This window comes from Thermoascus crustaceus, assembly GCF_041956765.1.
Source record: "Thermoascus crustaceus strain CBS 181.67 unplaced genomic scaffold VTN00scaffold_15, whole genome shotgun sequence".
Taxonomy (NCBI): domain Eukaryota; kingdom Fungi; phylum Ascomycota; class Eurotiomycetes; order Eurotiales; family Thermoascaceae; genus Thermoascus; species Thermoascus crustaceus.
The window spans coordinates 51,121-65,722 of NW_027192541.1; the positions used below are offsets into that span (position 1 = coordinate 51,121).

Genomic DNA, 14,602 nt, shown 5'->3' on the forward strand with positions numbered 1-14,602 from the left:
CTTGAACCTTACAGTGGTGGTCCCTGTGGTCCCCACTGGACTAAACGCAGTACGCACGTTTCTCATATCCATGAGAGCCTGCGGCCTAAACATCGAGACGGGCACACGGACGAGATCAGCGCGGAAGCAATGAGCATATTGCTAACATATCAATTATACTACCCGACTTCGGAGTTGGCGTGATGGACAAACCAACGTTGACGATCGCTTGGTGTTTCCCTGTTAACACCTGAAATATCAGCCCCAAGTCCTCGGGCCAAGATCATTATGAGAATATTATTCAGATGATTTTAAGTTCCGCCTACTATGTAGGGTTTAGAGAGTAAGTAAATGGTAATTTTCCTTTTTCTGTTCATTTCTGAAGTATCATGGAGCAGAAATATTACGTATTTAGTTCACCTTCCCATGCGAACTCCTGGGGCAAGAAGCAGAAGAATTCAGTAAGGGCTCTGTGATCACTCTTTGCTACTTTCTAAAATCTTCAATATTTCGGCACAGGATGTGGGCCAGTTACAGGCGTGCGACGGCCATAGACTTCACTCCACCGCGGACGGAGACGTGTACCGGGACTGTGGTCGCTAAATGAGCCTATGTTCAACTAGCATGATATTTAAGCGTAGTAGAGAAAGAATAAAGAGATAATCGACCTTAACCCCTAACATTATTGTGCCTCGGTCCCTGTAATTCTGAGTAATCGATCATATACAATCATGGCCGCGCAAAAGAACCCCGTTGCTGAGCTCGAGCAACTTCGAGACCTGATCACTTCCTCCATAGAGGCGGTCAAGAAGAATGCAGTCGACAATGCGGACCCGCTGTTATCGCTGAAGACGGTTGAACCGCATCCTATATACAGTCGAAACGACCAGGCCCTGGCAGTTGCGCTCAAGACGATTTCCTCTTCGGCACACATGCTGAGAGCGCTATGCGACCCGAACACATTTATCAACGATATTACCTACGGTGTACGTTCGCTTGTTCCATCCCTTTACAGGCTTGTGGCCGTGGGTTAACATACTCACCAATTTCCGTGCCAAAGTACCACGACGAAACCGCTCTTCTCGTCGCCTGCCAGGCAGACATCCCGAATCTGCTGGGAGACGGTGAGCGCCATGTGGACGAACTGGCCGCAAAGTCAGGGCTGAACGCGGACCGGCTTGCCCGCCATCTGCGGAACCTGTGCAATTCTCTTATCTTCCAGGAGACGGCGCCGAACCGTTTTGCGAACAATGCCCTCTCCGCCACGTTCAAGGCAGAGGGCAAGAAAGCGCTTGTTGGACACTGGTACGTTTTTACGCCTGCGGGTGACAGTCATGGTCTAGGTATCCTCTAGACTCACACGGCCGTCGGCAGTATCGACGAAGCGCGGAAGTCTTCCTGCAAGGCCTGGGAGGCATTGACGCTCCCTGAGTACAAGGACTCCACGGCAGCAAACAAGGCACCGTTCAACATCGCGTACGAGACGGAACTCGACTACTTCCAGTATGTGTCGAGCGTGCGCACGGACATCGGACAGAGAGCCAAGACGGCGATGGCGGGCAAAGGATTGAACTTGGGTCAATATCTCAGTCGTACGTTTGTGCTGTCTGTTTGACTGTGGTTCAGATGAGCTTATAGTATACAGTGTATCCATGGGATTCGCAGCAAGGTGCAGCCGTGGTGGACGTTGGCGGCGGAATTGGGGCCGCAACGCTCCCCATTCTGAGACAATACCCTCACCTTAAGCTGACGGTCCAGGATCTTCCTGATTCGGGCCCTGGGTTTAAGAAGGTACTGTATTCCTCTTTTCGATTCGGGTCCGATGCAAGCTGATTAAACATACTGGCAGAATCTGGAAGAAAACTACCCAGACATCCTAAAGCTCGGCAACCCACAGTTCGTCCATCTGGATTTTTTCCAGTCCTCTCCGGTCAAGGGTGCAGATATCTACTTCCTGCGTCACGTAATCCACGACTGGCCCGACGCAGAGGCGGTCAAGATCCTCAGCAACACGGCCGCCTCCATGACACGGAACAGCAAACTGCTGATATGTGAACATGTCGTCTGTCCCACCTATCGGGTCGTGGATAACGGAACCGCAGCAGCGAACGGCAAAGAACGTGGTGACGAGAACAAATGGGAAGCGCCCGAGCCGTTGCTCGCCAACTGGGGTGACGCGCCTACGAGCAGGCTGGATCTTCAGGTCTTCACATGCCTGAACGCCAAGCAGCGGACGAAGATCGAGTACGAGGGGCTTGTAGCCCGTGCTGGACTGGAGCTGGTCAAGGTGTGGAGAAATATGGGGGACGAGACGATCCTCGAGTGCCGGCTGCGTTGAAAGGTGATATCTCCTGCAGCAATAATTGGCACGCCAAGACGCCGGTAAAACCGTCATGGTTGTACTTTGGAGCCCGAGAAAAGCTTTTCCGAACATCACTGTACTAGCAAGAATAAAATCCATCTTTCATGCTGTTTATGACGTACTGCAGACCGCAACTTCGAGATTCGTATCTGCGTATCAGTATTACTTGCATGGAAAGGATCCCAAAGTAGCCAAGCGAAATGGTACTAACGATACACACTAGGTCAGTACGATTTAAATAACAGTGGTTCCTTCAAGCCGTGAAGCGTCGTCAACATTGGGTTCCGCGTGGAGACGCCGTGACACAGTTGTGGACCCAGCCTTAAAAGTCTTATCCTGCGATGCGCGATGTTAGAGGCCGTTATTCCGTCGGGGATCACGCAGATCACGGAACAGAGAGTACATAAAAGGCCACTGGTCCGTGAGGGCACAGCTCGAGGGGATCAGCGATGGGGAATGATGGCAGGATTTGGGGGCTGAGAAATCCATGTACGCGGGCCAAGAGTTGACGTGTGGACTGTCGACCGGAGGACGACCGAGTCTTGTCATGCTGCTCCACACCACCTTACGATGTTGTGGGATGAATAATGAGATTTTATTCTCGGTAAGACGGACAATTGTTTAATCTTTCTTGCTCGTATGAAGATCTTCATATTTGTTGTGTTGGAAAATTGTGTCAATCTACATCTATTTGCCTCTACTACCATGTCGATGTTCAGGATCACATATCTAAAGACGAATATAAATTCCGTTAGATATATGAGAATAATAGAAGAGCTTGTGACTCACGACGAGCTTCGTAGAACATTTCTGTATGGAGCGTAGGTAGTTCGTTTTTTCGTTTCTGCATTCCATCCCTGTTGTGCGTGATTCGACCTGCGCAATCTGCATCAACACCATATCACGCCACAAAAGTGGGGAGAAATACTGTCTGCGGATCAAATTCCATGGGCAGGATACTGTCCCACTCGTTTAGAAGACCAAAGCCCTGTTTTCCCCATGTGTCGCGCAGTGACAGCTTGTCAAGGCGTTGTGGGTCCCATGCGAGCCGATGCTCATCTTATCCTTATCAGATAATCAGATAATCAGATGATCGCCATCGGCTCGCGCTGACCCGACATCGGAGAATTTTCCCTGAGCTACGGCAGCAATTCACCTCCTGACTCAGATCATTGACAAGGTTCACCGCCAGTGCTTTTTTGCCGAGGTCGTTTAATCTTCGCGATCACTGTCTATGATTTTTTTGACTTATTTTCCATGTGAAGAACAATGAGAGAAGAAGGCAGGAGATTTATTGATGTGGAGTGCACAGAGCAACCGGACCACCTTGTCTATCCCGATGCCACGACGAGGGCCAAGAGTCTTGTCCTTACAACTAATCGTCACCATGAGTCGCATGATGATGGAGAGTCCTATATCTCCACTAGCCAAGAGAAGTAACAACTCACGAAAATCCGGAATCAGCTACAATAACATGGCATTTCCCTCTGCATTACATATTTAACAGTCTCTTCTCTCTATTTACACAACCTTTAAACGAATAATGGCTAAAAGCGTCGTTGTCATAAGAAACACGAGATACTTTACAGTAAAACAACGCATCAACGGTTCCGCGTGCATGAATCGGGATCTGGCCAAGGCGATCACAATATGGCCTGAGAACGGAAGCTGCATGATACCACTCGATAGTCTGAGTCAATCGCCGAATACCTTTGAGTACTTACGCAAGTGCTCGGCTGTTGTGATGTTTATCAAACTTTGGTCCCTGAGCAGGTGCCGCGAGAACCGCTTGCGTCGTCACGTCGGTATCCAGATCTTGATCGTCTCCCGCATTACCTGCTATTCGCTTCTCTTTTCCGCCCTGGAGTCGGCTATCCTTTCTATACTGATAGAGCTGGAAGCTAAGAACAAACAAATAGGGACATTTCCTGGGATCGGCAGCTGTTCCTGCTGCTGCTGAGGACTATGCCAGTCCGGGAAATGGAGCATTGTTACCATCTTCCTGGTTTCCAGATTACCTTGGATTATCCTATCCGTTGTCGATATCGTTCCTAGCATAGCATCAAGTAGAACGAAACGCTGTCAACAGACTTGACGTCCTTCAAAAATCGTGTTCTACGGGGATCTTGCGAAACTGATATTTTAGCATGTTGTTTTCTCTGCGATCGGCAGTAATATTCTCACATTTTCGTCTTCCGTGCTCTCTAACCTTAACCTTGCAGCAAAGTCTAGTTGAATAAAAATTGGAGCTGGAGCAACGATCGGCGTGTATTCTCCACTCGTTCTCAGCTTCTCTTTCCCCTCGGGAACCACATGGCTGCAGGGACAATTCGTATAATCCTTAATCATTGAACCAGGTGTTCGGACCAATCGATCTAGATGATCAACTATTTTTTTTCTCGGTTCCCAATGAAATAACCAGTCTCTATAATTTGTACATTTATATATAATCTATAATATTGAACACGCCTCAATTGTATCTTCGAGAATTCAAGAAGCTGGGAAAGGACTATAAAACATATTCGTTTGACTGTCTCCGTCACAGCAGTTGCTACAATGGCTGACCTTCTTTTCTTTCCCCTTGAGCAGCGTCTCCATCGCCAGATAAGACTATTGTACGCTCAACTTCTGACGGATGTGGCTCGCAGCGCTTCGGACGCTATCGATGCTCTAGAACTGTTTCGCGCCCTGCTACTGGGAGGCGACAGCCATCCGGACTCACTGGGATTCATGGCCTTTGACGCGCACGGGGGAGACACAGCATGTCACCTTCGAGTGGGCATGCTTCTCGAAGTCTTCTCGGTCCATCGCCAGATGATCGTCAGCAGTGCCACCGGGAAACCCAAGATTCCAGTGTGGATCGACAGGCATATTGAATTGCTGAAAAATACTGCCCAACGAGCAAAGGGGCTCTGCGCCGCGCTTACGAAGGATCGGGCTCATCCGACAAAACTTGGTATAGGTGCTAAAGAAGACACCACTGAGCATATCCTCAGTGTGCTGGGCTGGGAGGAGCCGGTTTTTGATCACTCCCCTGAGAGCATCTATTGCGAGGAAGAATCTTGCTCCGAGGCCCGGATAAATGGTGTATCTGCGTCTGTTCCAGCAGAAGCAAATTCGGATTTTCCAATCCTAGCCAAAGTACCTCGTGGCACGGTCGATACGACAGAACCTGCAGAATGCGAGATCCGAGAAGAGCATTCCTTCCCTGTCAGATTCGAATGGAACGCAGAAATATCGTCGTACATCTCGCCCCGAAGCCCTTCATCCGCAACCACGGCTTCCAGCGCATCAAGCGCATCCTCCGAACCCGAGATTCTTTCTCCTCTCCGAACACAATGGGACCTGCTGGACACGAAATCCGTCGTACGGTTCCTCGTATTTTCATATATCCTCTCAAAATACAAGACTTTCTTCTGAAAGACAGCGTCGGAGCTCGTCTGTACCCGGAAGCGGCATTCAATTACGGATACGAATTGATGGCGGCATACTGGGACTTCAAGAACGTGGAATACAAGAAGGCAAAGCTGGAACGGGTCTCCCTCGAGCTGCGAGCTCTGCAGACGTGGTTGTCCGATTATAGTTGTGCTTGGCTGCAATCTCTTGCAGCGAGATTCTCCCCGACGGGGAGCATGTCGAGGTATGTTGAACGTCGAAATAAGTTCAGTCTTCGTCTTGATTTGATATGCTAATTGGACTTGTCAGGCTGCTTCTTGGAACGGTTCAGAAATCTTCCAAGGGTCTCACTGCAGCAGCGTGCTATCCGGGATATCTTCTTCTTCGGAATGAATTGTCTCGGACCGAGTGCACCATTATTATGATTGATAGACACTTCTGCTCACATGGTAAGCCCATACCCCGCAGTCTCTTCTATTCGCCTTGTATAAATTCCTGCTCCAGCTTCTGCTTTTGGCCCGACTGATAAAAGACAGGCATCCACTTAAATGCGTTCCTTACAACGCTTGACCGTCCCGATCTCTTCGAGCCCAATATCATCTCACGGCACCGGCATATCAACTGGACTGTTAAGTACACCACGCTCTCCGAGCTTCGCACCGCTCCAGGGCAGTCAACGCCGCATGCTGTCGTCATGGGAAATAGCATCAACGGCTCCCATGCAGATTACATCTCACGCTTATCAACCCACTACACGCCGAATCCGATCGGGACAGACATCCACGAAGACCATGCATGCGCAGAGAATCTTGCTCACATCCAGGCATTTATAGAAGCAGACCACGACAGACTTGGTCTCTCGTTCTTCGCGGCCCACAAGGCGTACTCGTTCCCTCTTGCGGGCGGGGAGGACGAGACCCAATTCCTAGGATCGAAGATGGACGAGACCTACCCGGGTCTTCGGGAGTGGTGGATGGAGTCGAGAGGAGAAATTGCCAAGTTGGGAGGTGGAGAGGAGAGTCTGCGGATGTTTGGCTGGCAGCATATGTTTGTCGAGACGAAGGGGCGGGTTGCTCGTAAATTGGAGACATGGTCCCGGAACCGCGACTTGATGCCATTGTCTGCAGATATCACAGCCAGCAGGAGCAGCGAGGGGCGCTGAATTGGGATGGATGATATTAAGAAGTTTGTGTCTCTTATTCCGATGTTTGGGTAAATTTTTGCATTTATCTTCTTAATGATACTTGAATCGTTCGGAGTAAGGTGTTTTCAATTCTCTTCATGATTGTTACTTCCTGTCTCTGCTAGCCTTTTCCTTGCAATAATGGACAATAAGCATTATGATTTATTAATAGCTCCAGCTCGGCAAACGAGGTTCAGAGGGAAGTCTGTAAATCAAAGGCATAAACCCATGCTTTGGCCGGAGCCACAGGATTCCTACCCATTGTTCATTACCAGCACAAAAGCGTGTGATCCCTCACTCCTTTAGCAGCATCGGCTTCCTGAAAAAGAACAGTGGCTCCTAGTCGGCAGACAGCAATATCAAGGTGGTAATATCTTCTCCAGAAAGCAACTCAAGCCCCCTCTGTCAGAGATAGAAATAGGCATTGTAACTCACCATATCGCTTCCCATTTCGATAACGCAGTGCTCTTCGAATTCTATCCATTCCTTCTGCTCTTCCGTCAAGGTCTCCTGGTCGAACGTTTGTGCCTGATCGAAGTCGAGCCAGATTACCCTTCCATCAAGGTGATCTCTCAGAATAATCGTATTCTTGGGGTATATGTCACTATGCTCGATCATAGCCTTGTGGATTTCCCTGATTCCAGTGATGAAGTTCTCGATGCGCTTTTTTGTCACGTTGGAGAGCGCATCGAGCCTCTCCATGTTGCGGATGTACTCCAGGAGGATCGCATTGGGCGAGTACTCGTCGTTCAGGAACTTCTTGAGATGAGAGTAATAGTCTCTTGGATCGATCTTTTCGATTATGCCGTAAAACTGCGGGACAATGCTGCGGTCGCAGAGACCATGCGCCTTGAGACGCCGGTATGCCCTCGATTCGCAGACAAAGATGTTATGCTCTCGATCGGGATTGGCCCATGGGTTTGGGCCTGTGTCATGACGCTATAGAAGCGCATGTTAGTTAGGAGCTAGAGCATAAAGCAAATGGCGTGGCGTGGAGATAGGTTGGTAGGGTCAGAGCCACTTACCACTTTCACGACACATGTTCTACCGCGGATGGATACGAGAAATATCTCAGAGTGCTTGGGGGAGGATAGCTTCTCCTTGAAGATGATCGTGGATGGTTTGATATCGATAAATTCCGTCGTCGATTGTTGAGATTCCATGGGCATGTCCACGACCTAGACGAGACATGGCTCGCGGATATCAATGTCCAAGCGATTTAGCTCGGGATTCGTATGCACAATCGAAATGTTGGAAATTAACGAGGAAATACGGATGCGATGGCATTGTTAAAGGGGGTAGCGCAAAATCCAACTTGAGGTTGAAGCCGCCGTGACGTCTTCTTGGGACCAACCCAATTAGGAAGTATGCAAGTTAGGCTTTACTGGGGATCTCCAGCTATCTGCCTAGACATATATGTGGAGAATAGTATCGGAGATGCGTTCTCAAGGCGCATTACATCGCATGGGAATAGCAGACTACTATCGCGACACTCTTCTCCCACTATGTAAATCATCATTGTGCACCGGACAAGGGCGGTCGTTCTGATCCGCATCGAGTACAGCGCTGAGTAGAAAAGAGAGATGTTTTATAGTGGTTGGTCTTCGATAGAGATTTCTAGTTTTTCATCACTACAATCTCATGTGTGTTCCATGCGATGCTAAAGCTCAACGAAAGTCGCTTGTTAACATTGTACTCGAAAACATTGAGTTTGTTGCGAAATTTAAGTCTCTGATGTTCTGGAATCATTTCATCTACGCAGCAAAAGGTTCACCAGCCATCAGATGCGGACTAGGACATCCCAGGAAAAGCCCGTGAGAATGCCAAACCTGGAATATTATCTGGCAGACCTGAAGAAGTCACCCAGCACTGCGTATCTCTCAGCGCGTGACGATGGCAAGTCTTGGGTTGCAGCGCTTGCAGCATTCTGACTCTTGGCGATTCGTTTCCCGTTGGCTCCTAGTTCCCTTTTTCGCTCGTGCAGTCCTGATAGTGGATGGCGACCGACGGGGGGCCCGGCGCCGTAAGACGTCAGTGAACTCCCTGGTTGGATGATAATCCCCGCAGAAGTTTCTCCAAAAAGTGCATTGGCAATAGCGAAAGAAGGATTTCGTATTCAGCCGAGGCAAACGAGGCGACTTCGAGAAGCATGTAGGAAGAAGAGAACATAGGCTTCCAGCCCACTTCGATCGCGGGCGAGAGAACGGGACGCGCCAAGACTCCGCCGAGCGGTCCGCGCGGCTTGGCGGCGGAGGAGACCTCGTGGCCCGCGCCTCTCCACGCTTGCTATCTGTCCAGCGAAGCCACAGAGCCTATGTCCATGCAGCATATATTTCTTCCGAAACGTATTCGAGAACAGTCCTTGAATCCTGGCAGCTGACCGTTATCTAGATTCTGGATTCATAGATACCGTCTATCGTGGCACAAGCTTACGGGAGGTTTTCTGGGCGCGCAGTTGTGCTGTCTTCAGCTGTCTATTCTCCCAAAGTGAATCCCACCGTGCCCCAGAATTACAACGATCCAAGTAGCTCGCAACGGCAGCTTTATAAATTACACTACAAACATGTCATTCTTCTCTATCCGAACTCCTACAAGCTCCAAAAATGCATAGCCACTCTCTAGGTTTCAACGGCTACCCAATGACAACTGAGTAGATACCTACCCATGACCAACAACCAAAACGTGAGAACTCCTGTAGTCAGACCGTCACCTGCCGAAGCTAAGGTCTCGGCGGAGATACCACCCAAGTCCCGCAGGAACTTGATGTGGAGGACTCCTTTTGCTCGGATCCTACCAGGCGCTTCTTTCTTCATGCCACCGCTGATAAGCGCTGATATGCTGTCTCCCACGCAAGCTTGGCGTTGTTACCTCTTTATCTTATAATGCGGAGCATGTCACTTGTGCGTCCCAATGTCTCTTTCCTCTGGTTGGAGACACTTTAAGCGTCACGGTTATATTCCAAGAGACTTCTTTCTTTGAAATGCATGCACTGGCGCGATTATTGTGACACTTACAGTTCGGCTTCCATCTACGCATGCGACATCCATCATTGCACAAGAAATACGTATCCTGAAATGGAGAAGCCGCACCCTAAGGAGCTGATTCATGATGGAACTACCCTTCCAAGCTACACAGGGCCCGACGAGCCATATGTACCGGAGGGAACGGTTGAGGGTCAGAAGCAGCTCGACTTCTGGACTCGTATGGGCTGCACGTTCGAGTCATTCAAGAGGAGGACACTTGCGGATAAGCACAACCAACTGAACCAGACGCTGAAGTCGCGGCATTTACATATGATTGCGATTGGGGGCAGTATTGGTGCTGGCCTCTTTGTTGGTTCGGGATCCGCCTTGTCCCGCGGTGGTCCCGGCGCTCTTCTTATCGATTTCATGATTATCGGAGTGGTATGCTATAGATTTCGTGTCCTAATACAAGTCATCCAGACAAATGATCAGCTAACTGCACCATAGATGATGTTCAACGTCGTCTATGCGCTTGGAGAACTCGCTATTATGTACCCCATCTCTGGTGGCTTTTATTCCTACTCCACGCGATTTATCGACCCGTCATGGGGTTTTGCTATGGGTTGGAACTATGTTTTTCAGTGGGCCATCGTTCTTCCACTTGAGCTTACGGTTGCAGCTATAACGATCGATTTTTGGGAAGTCAACGTGAGTGTAGGTGTGTGGATCACTGTCTTCCTGGTTGCCATTATCATTATCAACATCTTTGGGGTCCTGGGCTATGGTGAAGAAGAATTCTGGAGCAGCTTGCTGAAGCTGCTTGCAATCGTCATCTTTATGTTTGTTGCTGTCATCTGCATCAGCGGGGGCGGTCCTTCCAGAGGCAAGTTTAATGAATACTGGGGAGCCCGGCTGTGGTACGATCCGGGTGCTTTCGCGAATGGCTTCAAGGGTCTTTGTGCTGTTTTTGTCACAGCTGCGTTCGCCTTTGCGGGAACTGAACTGGTTGGTTTGGCTGCGGCTGAGTCGCGGACACCGGTCAAGTCGCTACCCTCCGCAGTCAAGCAGGTCTTCTGGCGGATCACGCTGTTCTATATTCTGAGCCTTCTCCTGGTCGCGATGATGGTGCCCTATGATGACGAGCGCTTATTAGGATCCGGCTCATACACCGATACAAAGGCGTCTCCATTTGTCATTGCTGCCAAGGACGCAGGTCTCTATGGATTTGACAGCTTCATGAATGTCGTAATTTTGATTTCTGTTCTCTCCATTGGAAACTCCGGCGTTTATGGCGGTTCTCGAACTCTTACTGCTCTCGCCGAACAGGGTTACGCGCCCAGGATTTTCAGCTATGTCGATCGCGCTGGTCGTCCGCTCGTATCGACAGTTATCATAATTATGTTCGGCGCTCTTGCGTACATCAACCTTTCTGCAGACGGCGTCGAAGTTTTTGACTGGCTTCTTGCGCTGTCCGGCCTGTCGACTCTTTTTACCTGGGGCAGTGTACGTTACATTCCAAGCCTTTCCCATCATCTCCTCTGTTCACTCTTAATCTAACGATGTCTAGATCTGTTTGGCCCATATTCGATTCCGCGCGGCCTGGAAGTATCATAGACACACCCTGGACGAACTTCCATTTAAGGCCGTCGGTGGTGTATACGGTTCCTGGATGGGTCTGATCTTGATATTTCTCGTGCTCGTCGCCCAGGTACGTGGATCCCAGAAATCTCCGTACAATTGCTCCTTCGTATGTCTCGACTTTGGACACTAACAGATAGCAAGTTCTACACGGCGCTCTTCCCACTTGGTCAATCCGGAGTAGGAACTGCAGAAGGCTTCTTCAAGGCATATCTAGCTCTTCCAGTCGTCATTCTCTTCTGGCTGTGCGGATACTTCTGGAAGCGGGAGGGATGGCTCAAGCTCAGCCAGATCGACGTAGACTCTGGTCGCCGCGAAATCGACTGGGAGGAGCATCACCGCGCTGCTGAGGCGATCCGGAATTTGAATTTCCTTGTCAGAATGGTGCACTTTCTATTCTAAGGTTGGAATCGGTACCTTCGTTCGGAATATGGACTTTGAGAGCGACTACTGAGTAACTTGACCGGTCAAAATTAGCCGACATATGGAGTAATGTGGGCTTCTCTCTGGCGAGAGAGAGGAGAATTGTCTACTAAGCCTTATGGCCCATATGGTACAACAGAAATTCTTCCTACTACTATCACTCCCAGTATGACTGTCCAACCTGTATCGCATGCTTCTCACGACACCCGTGACCTAGCTGCTATAAGCTCCGTCTTCCAAGCTTCGAAAGTTTGTACAGTAGTGTGCAGATCATATTATGGCATCATCCACCCGTCCAGGCCCTCATCATGCGCAGCCAGTATCTCAAGGTACCACAATGTCAGTAGAACGGTTCACCATCGGGATTCCATGGAACCGGATTCGCGAGTTCCAGATTTCCGTTATTCATCCACTCTGCGAATCGCCCCCATTTCACGATCAGTAAGCATGAACCCATATCGCGTGCGATGTATTCTCATGTAATCGTTGGTTTCGCTCAGAACTTGATACTTGAGCGGAGAATTCCATTTCCAATGTAGGACGTATTTCCCCGGAGCACGATTTGGCCCGCTGGGATATAGGTCCCTAGCATAGAATGCAGCATCAGGCACGAAATCGCCATGGTATTCTGCCGATTTACCCACATCGAATGAAAGAACCGAGAGCCCCTCCATTTGATCGGGAGTAGGCTCAAGGTATTCAAAGCCAGATTTTAGAGCTTTTCGAGCTAGTGGGATTATCAATGTACAAAACCCCCGCGAGAGAGCCGTCCGAATTCACGGGCAGAATCTCCAAGAAGTCAGGCTCCCCATCGAGAATATTTTTGTAGTGTTCAAGGATGGTGTTCAGGGAGAAGCCTTTCCAATCCGCGACCACGTTGATGTTATAGCTGCAGGCGTAGTTTGTTGTGTTGGGCTCCATATAAGGAGGGTCTACTGGGATGTCCGGTAGAGACAAATATTCCATGAGAGTCACGTTGTCCCCCGTCTTGGCCATGATATTTCAGTATATCCGTACGACTTATTGCATTATAAAATGACAAGGTAGGAACTTTGAAGCAATAGACTCCTTTGAAATTGAACTAGTAGCGTATATATCAAATGTTAAGCAAGTGATGAAGAGGAAATCTACCTAGCAGCGGATCATAGCCATGATTTATATGTGATCCCCATTCTTTCATGTCCTTACACTGCTCAAGAAAGTCACCCTGATTCTTTGACATTCCCACCACAGGTAACACTCTCCAAAGACCTTTTGAAGTCTCCTTGTTCAAGTAGCCGATATTCGTCTTTTTGGAAGTATCCAAGACTTCCGGATTCGGACATACAGAACCCTAGTGGCGGATCTATGCGACAAGTGGTCATTCAATTGGCATAGCATTGCAGAATCCAGCATTATGCAATATTGATAGTCTTTGTGGGTGAAAGAAGCATACAACACCATGGAGGTCTTGACGATGGGTATGGCGAGGCGGCCTCCCCGAGCCCTATGCCCTAGGCTGGTCGACCCGGCTGGACCCTTGCCTCTGCGAGGCTGTCCACGTACTTTAATAATAGCAATGAACTTTGCACTGCGTGAAGGCCTTTGCTGGTACTTGGGGGATTCTTGATCATGGGGTTATTATTATTATTTAATCAAGTTTAACGTCCATATAGAGCCTTTCAGCTATGACAGACACCTCATCCTGGGCAGCAGCTAACTGCTGCCCCTGTACAGTTTCTAGGGATCACCCTGCTAACATCTAGTAATCCTGAACCTTTTTTATTGGAGAAGGAGGCGGAACTCTATGAGATGATGATGATATTATTATGAGCTTGCTTGCTTGCTTGAAAGAGGATTCTAACTGTTTACACGAATGTGGAATAACATAGACACACGAGAGGCTAGGCCTATTTGGGTAGGAGGGCATATCTTCCACATTTTCCTTGCCTGAACCGCCTATATTCCGCAGAGGCATTTGGGTCTAAGCCCTCCTTGGTGGTCCTTTGCTGTCTGGGTATCACCTGGCTCAGGCTACCCACCCCCTTAACCATCTCCCGCTCGTTCTGCTGCTTCCACTCCTTCTAACCCATGTTCATTGTCCTGTTGGGCCCTCCGTGCTTCCCAGGATGCTTCCTGCGGAAAACACCCTATAGTGGTGGTTGCCAGGGACTCCAGAAGGCACTTAGTCGCCCGTCCATTGCTAAAGAGCCTTCCTTCTGGGGCGTCTTCTGCTGCTGTTGGTACCGGAACCTTAGCTCTAGCTAGGGCCTTATAGAAGGTTGTTCTCTGCCTCTTCCACAGTCGACACTCAAATAGTAGGTGTTGTACCGTTTCCTTAGGTGCCTGGCATGCCTGACAGGCAGCTGAGCCTCGGGCATGGATGCGGTGCAAGTAGGAACCTATTGCTGCATGTCCTGCTTTCGGCTGGTAGTAACGACGTGCCAGCTTCTTAGGAACTGCAGCTACCACTGGGTCCTGACTCCGTCCATAAGTTGCTTGGTAGGCTCATTGGGCGTTCAGGGACCGGCATGCCAGTGTTTTATTAAGCCATGTGGTGTGTTGTGCTCTACTGGCTTCTGTAGCTAACCGCTTTACATGTGCCAGTGTGATCTCTCGCAGAGTCTTAGTGGCTGCCCACTTGGCTGCCTGGTCTGCTATCTCATTGCCTTCTATATC

At 49.4% G+C, this 14,602-nt stretch overlaps 5 protein-coding genes across 5 annotated transcripts; 3 read left to right on the forward strand and 2 right to left on the reverse strand.

The window, feature by feature from the left end:
- Positions 1 to 710: 710 nt before the first annotated feature.
- On the forward strand, positions 711 to 2,317 carry VTN00DRAFT_3404 (uncharacterized protein; the record flags this gene model as incomplete). The annotated part of the gene is made up of 5 exons (XM_069429718.1): positions 711 to 965; positions 1,040 to 1,284; positions 1,354 to 1,571; positions 1,625 to 1,770; positions 1,829 to 2,317. The coding sequence occupies 5 exons, from the start codon at positions 711 to 713 to the stop codon at positions 2,315 to 2,317; spliced, it is 1,353 nt and encodes a 450-aa protein (XP_069282785.1).
- A 2,580-nt stretch (positions 2,318 to 4,897) lies between these two features.
- VTN00DRAFT_3405 (uncharacterized protein) lies at positions 4,898 to 6,899 on the forward strand (the record flags this gene model as incomplete). Its single annotated transcript, XM_069429719.1, has 4 exons — positions 4,898 to 5,712; positions 5,769 to 5,981; positions 6,047 to 6,186; positions 6,274 to 6,899. The coding sequence occupies 4 exons, from the start codon at positions 4,898 to 4,900 to the stop codon at positions 6,897 to 6,899; spliced, it is 1,794 nt and encodes a 597-aa protein (XP_069282786.1).
- A 426-nt stretch (positions 6,900 to 7,325) lies between these two features.
- Positions 7,326 to 8,089, reverse strand: VTN00DRAFT_3406 (uncharacterized protein; the record flags this gene model as incomplete). Its single annotated transcript, XM_069429720.1, has 2 exons — positions 7,326 to 7,859; positions 7,946 to 8,089. The coding sequence occupies 2 exons, from the start codon at positions 8,087 to 8,089 to the stop codon at positions 7,326 to 7,328; spliced, it is 678 nt and encodes a 225-aa protein (XP_069282787.1).
- A 1,905-nt stretch (positions 8,090 to 9,994) lies between these two features.
- Positions 9,995 to 11,923, forward strand: VTN00DRAFT_3407 (uncharacterized protein; the record flags this gene model as incomplete). Its single annotated transcript, XM_069429721.1, has 4 exons — positions 9,995 to 10,324; positions 10,391 to 11,386; positions 11,451 to 11,591; positions 11,666 to 11,923. 4 exons carry the CDS (start codon positions 9,995 to 9,997, stop codon positions 11,921 to 11,923), a joined length of 1,725 nt encoding a protein of 574 aa, XP_069282788.1.
- Positions 11,924 to 12,345: 422 nt separating this feature from the next.
- Positions 12,346 to 12,940, reverse strand: VTN00DRAFT_3408 (uncharacterized protein; the record flags this gene model as incomplete). Its single annotated transcript, XM_069429722.1, has 2 exons — positions 12,346 to 12,633; positions 12,698 to 12,940. The coding sequence occupies 2 exons, from the start codon at positions 12,938 to 12,940 to the stop codon at positions 12,346 to 12,348; spliced, it is 531 nt and encodes a 176-aa protein (XP_069282789.1).
- Positions 12,941 to 14,602: the final 1,662 nt, after the last annotated feature.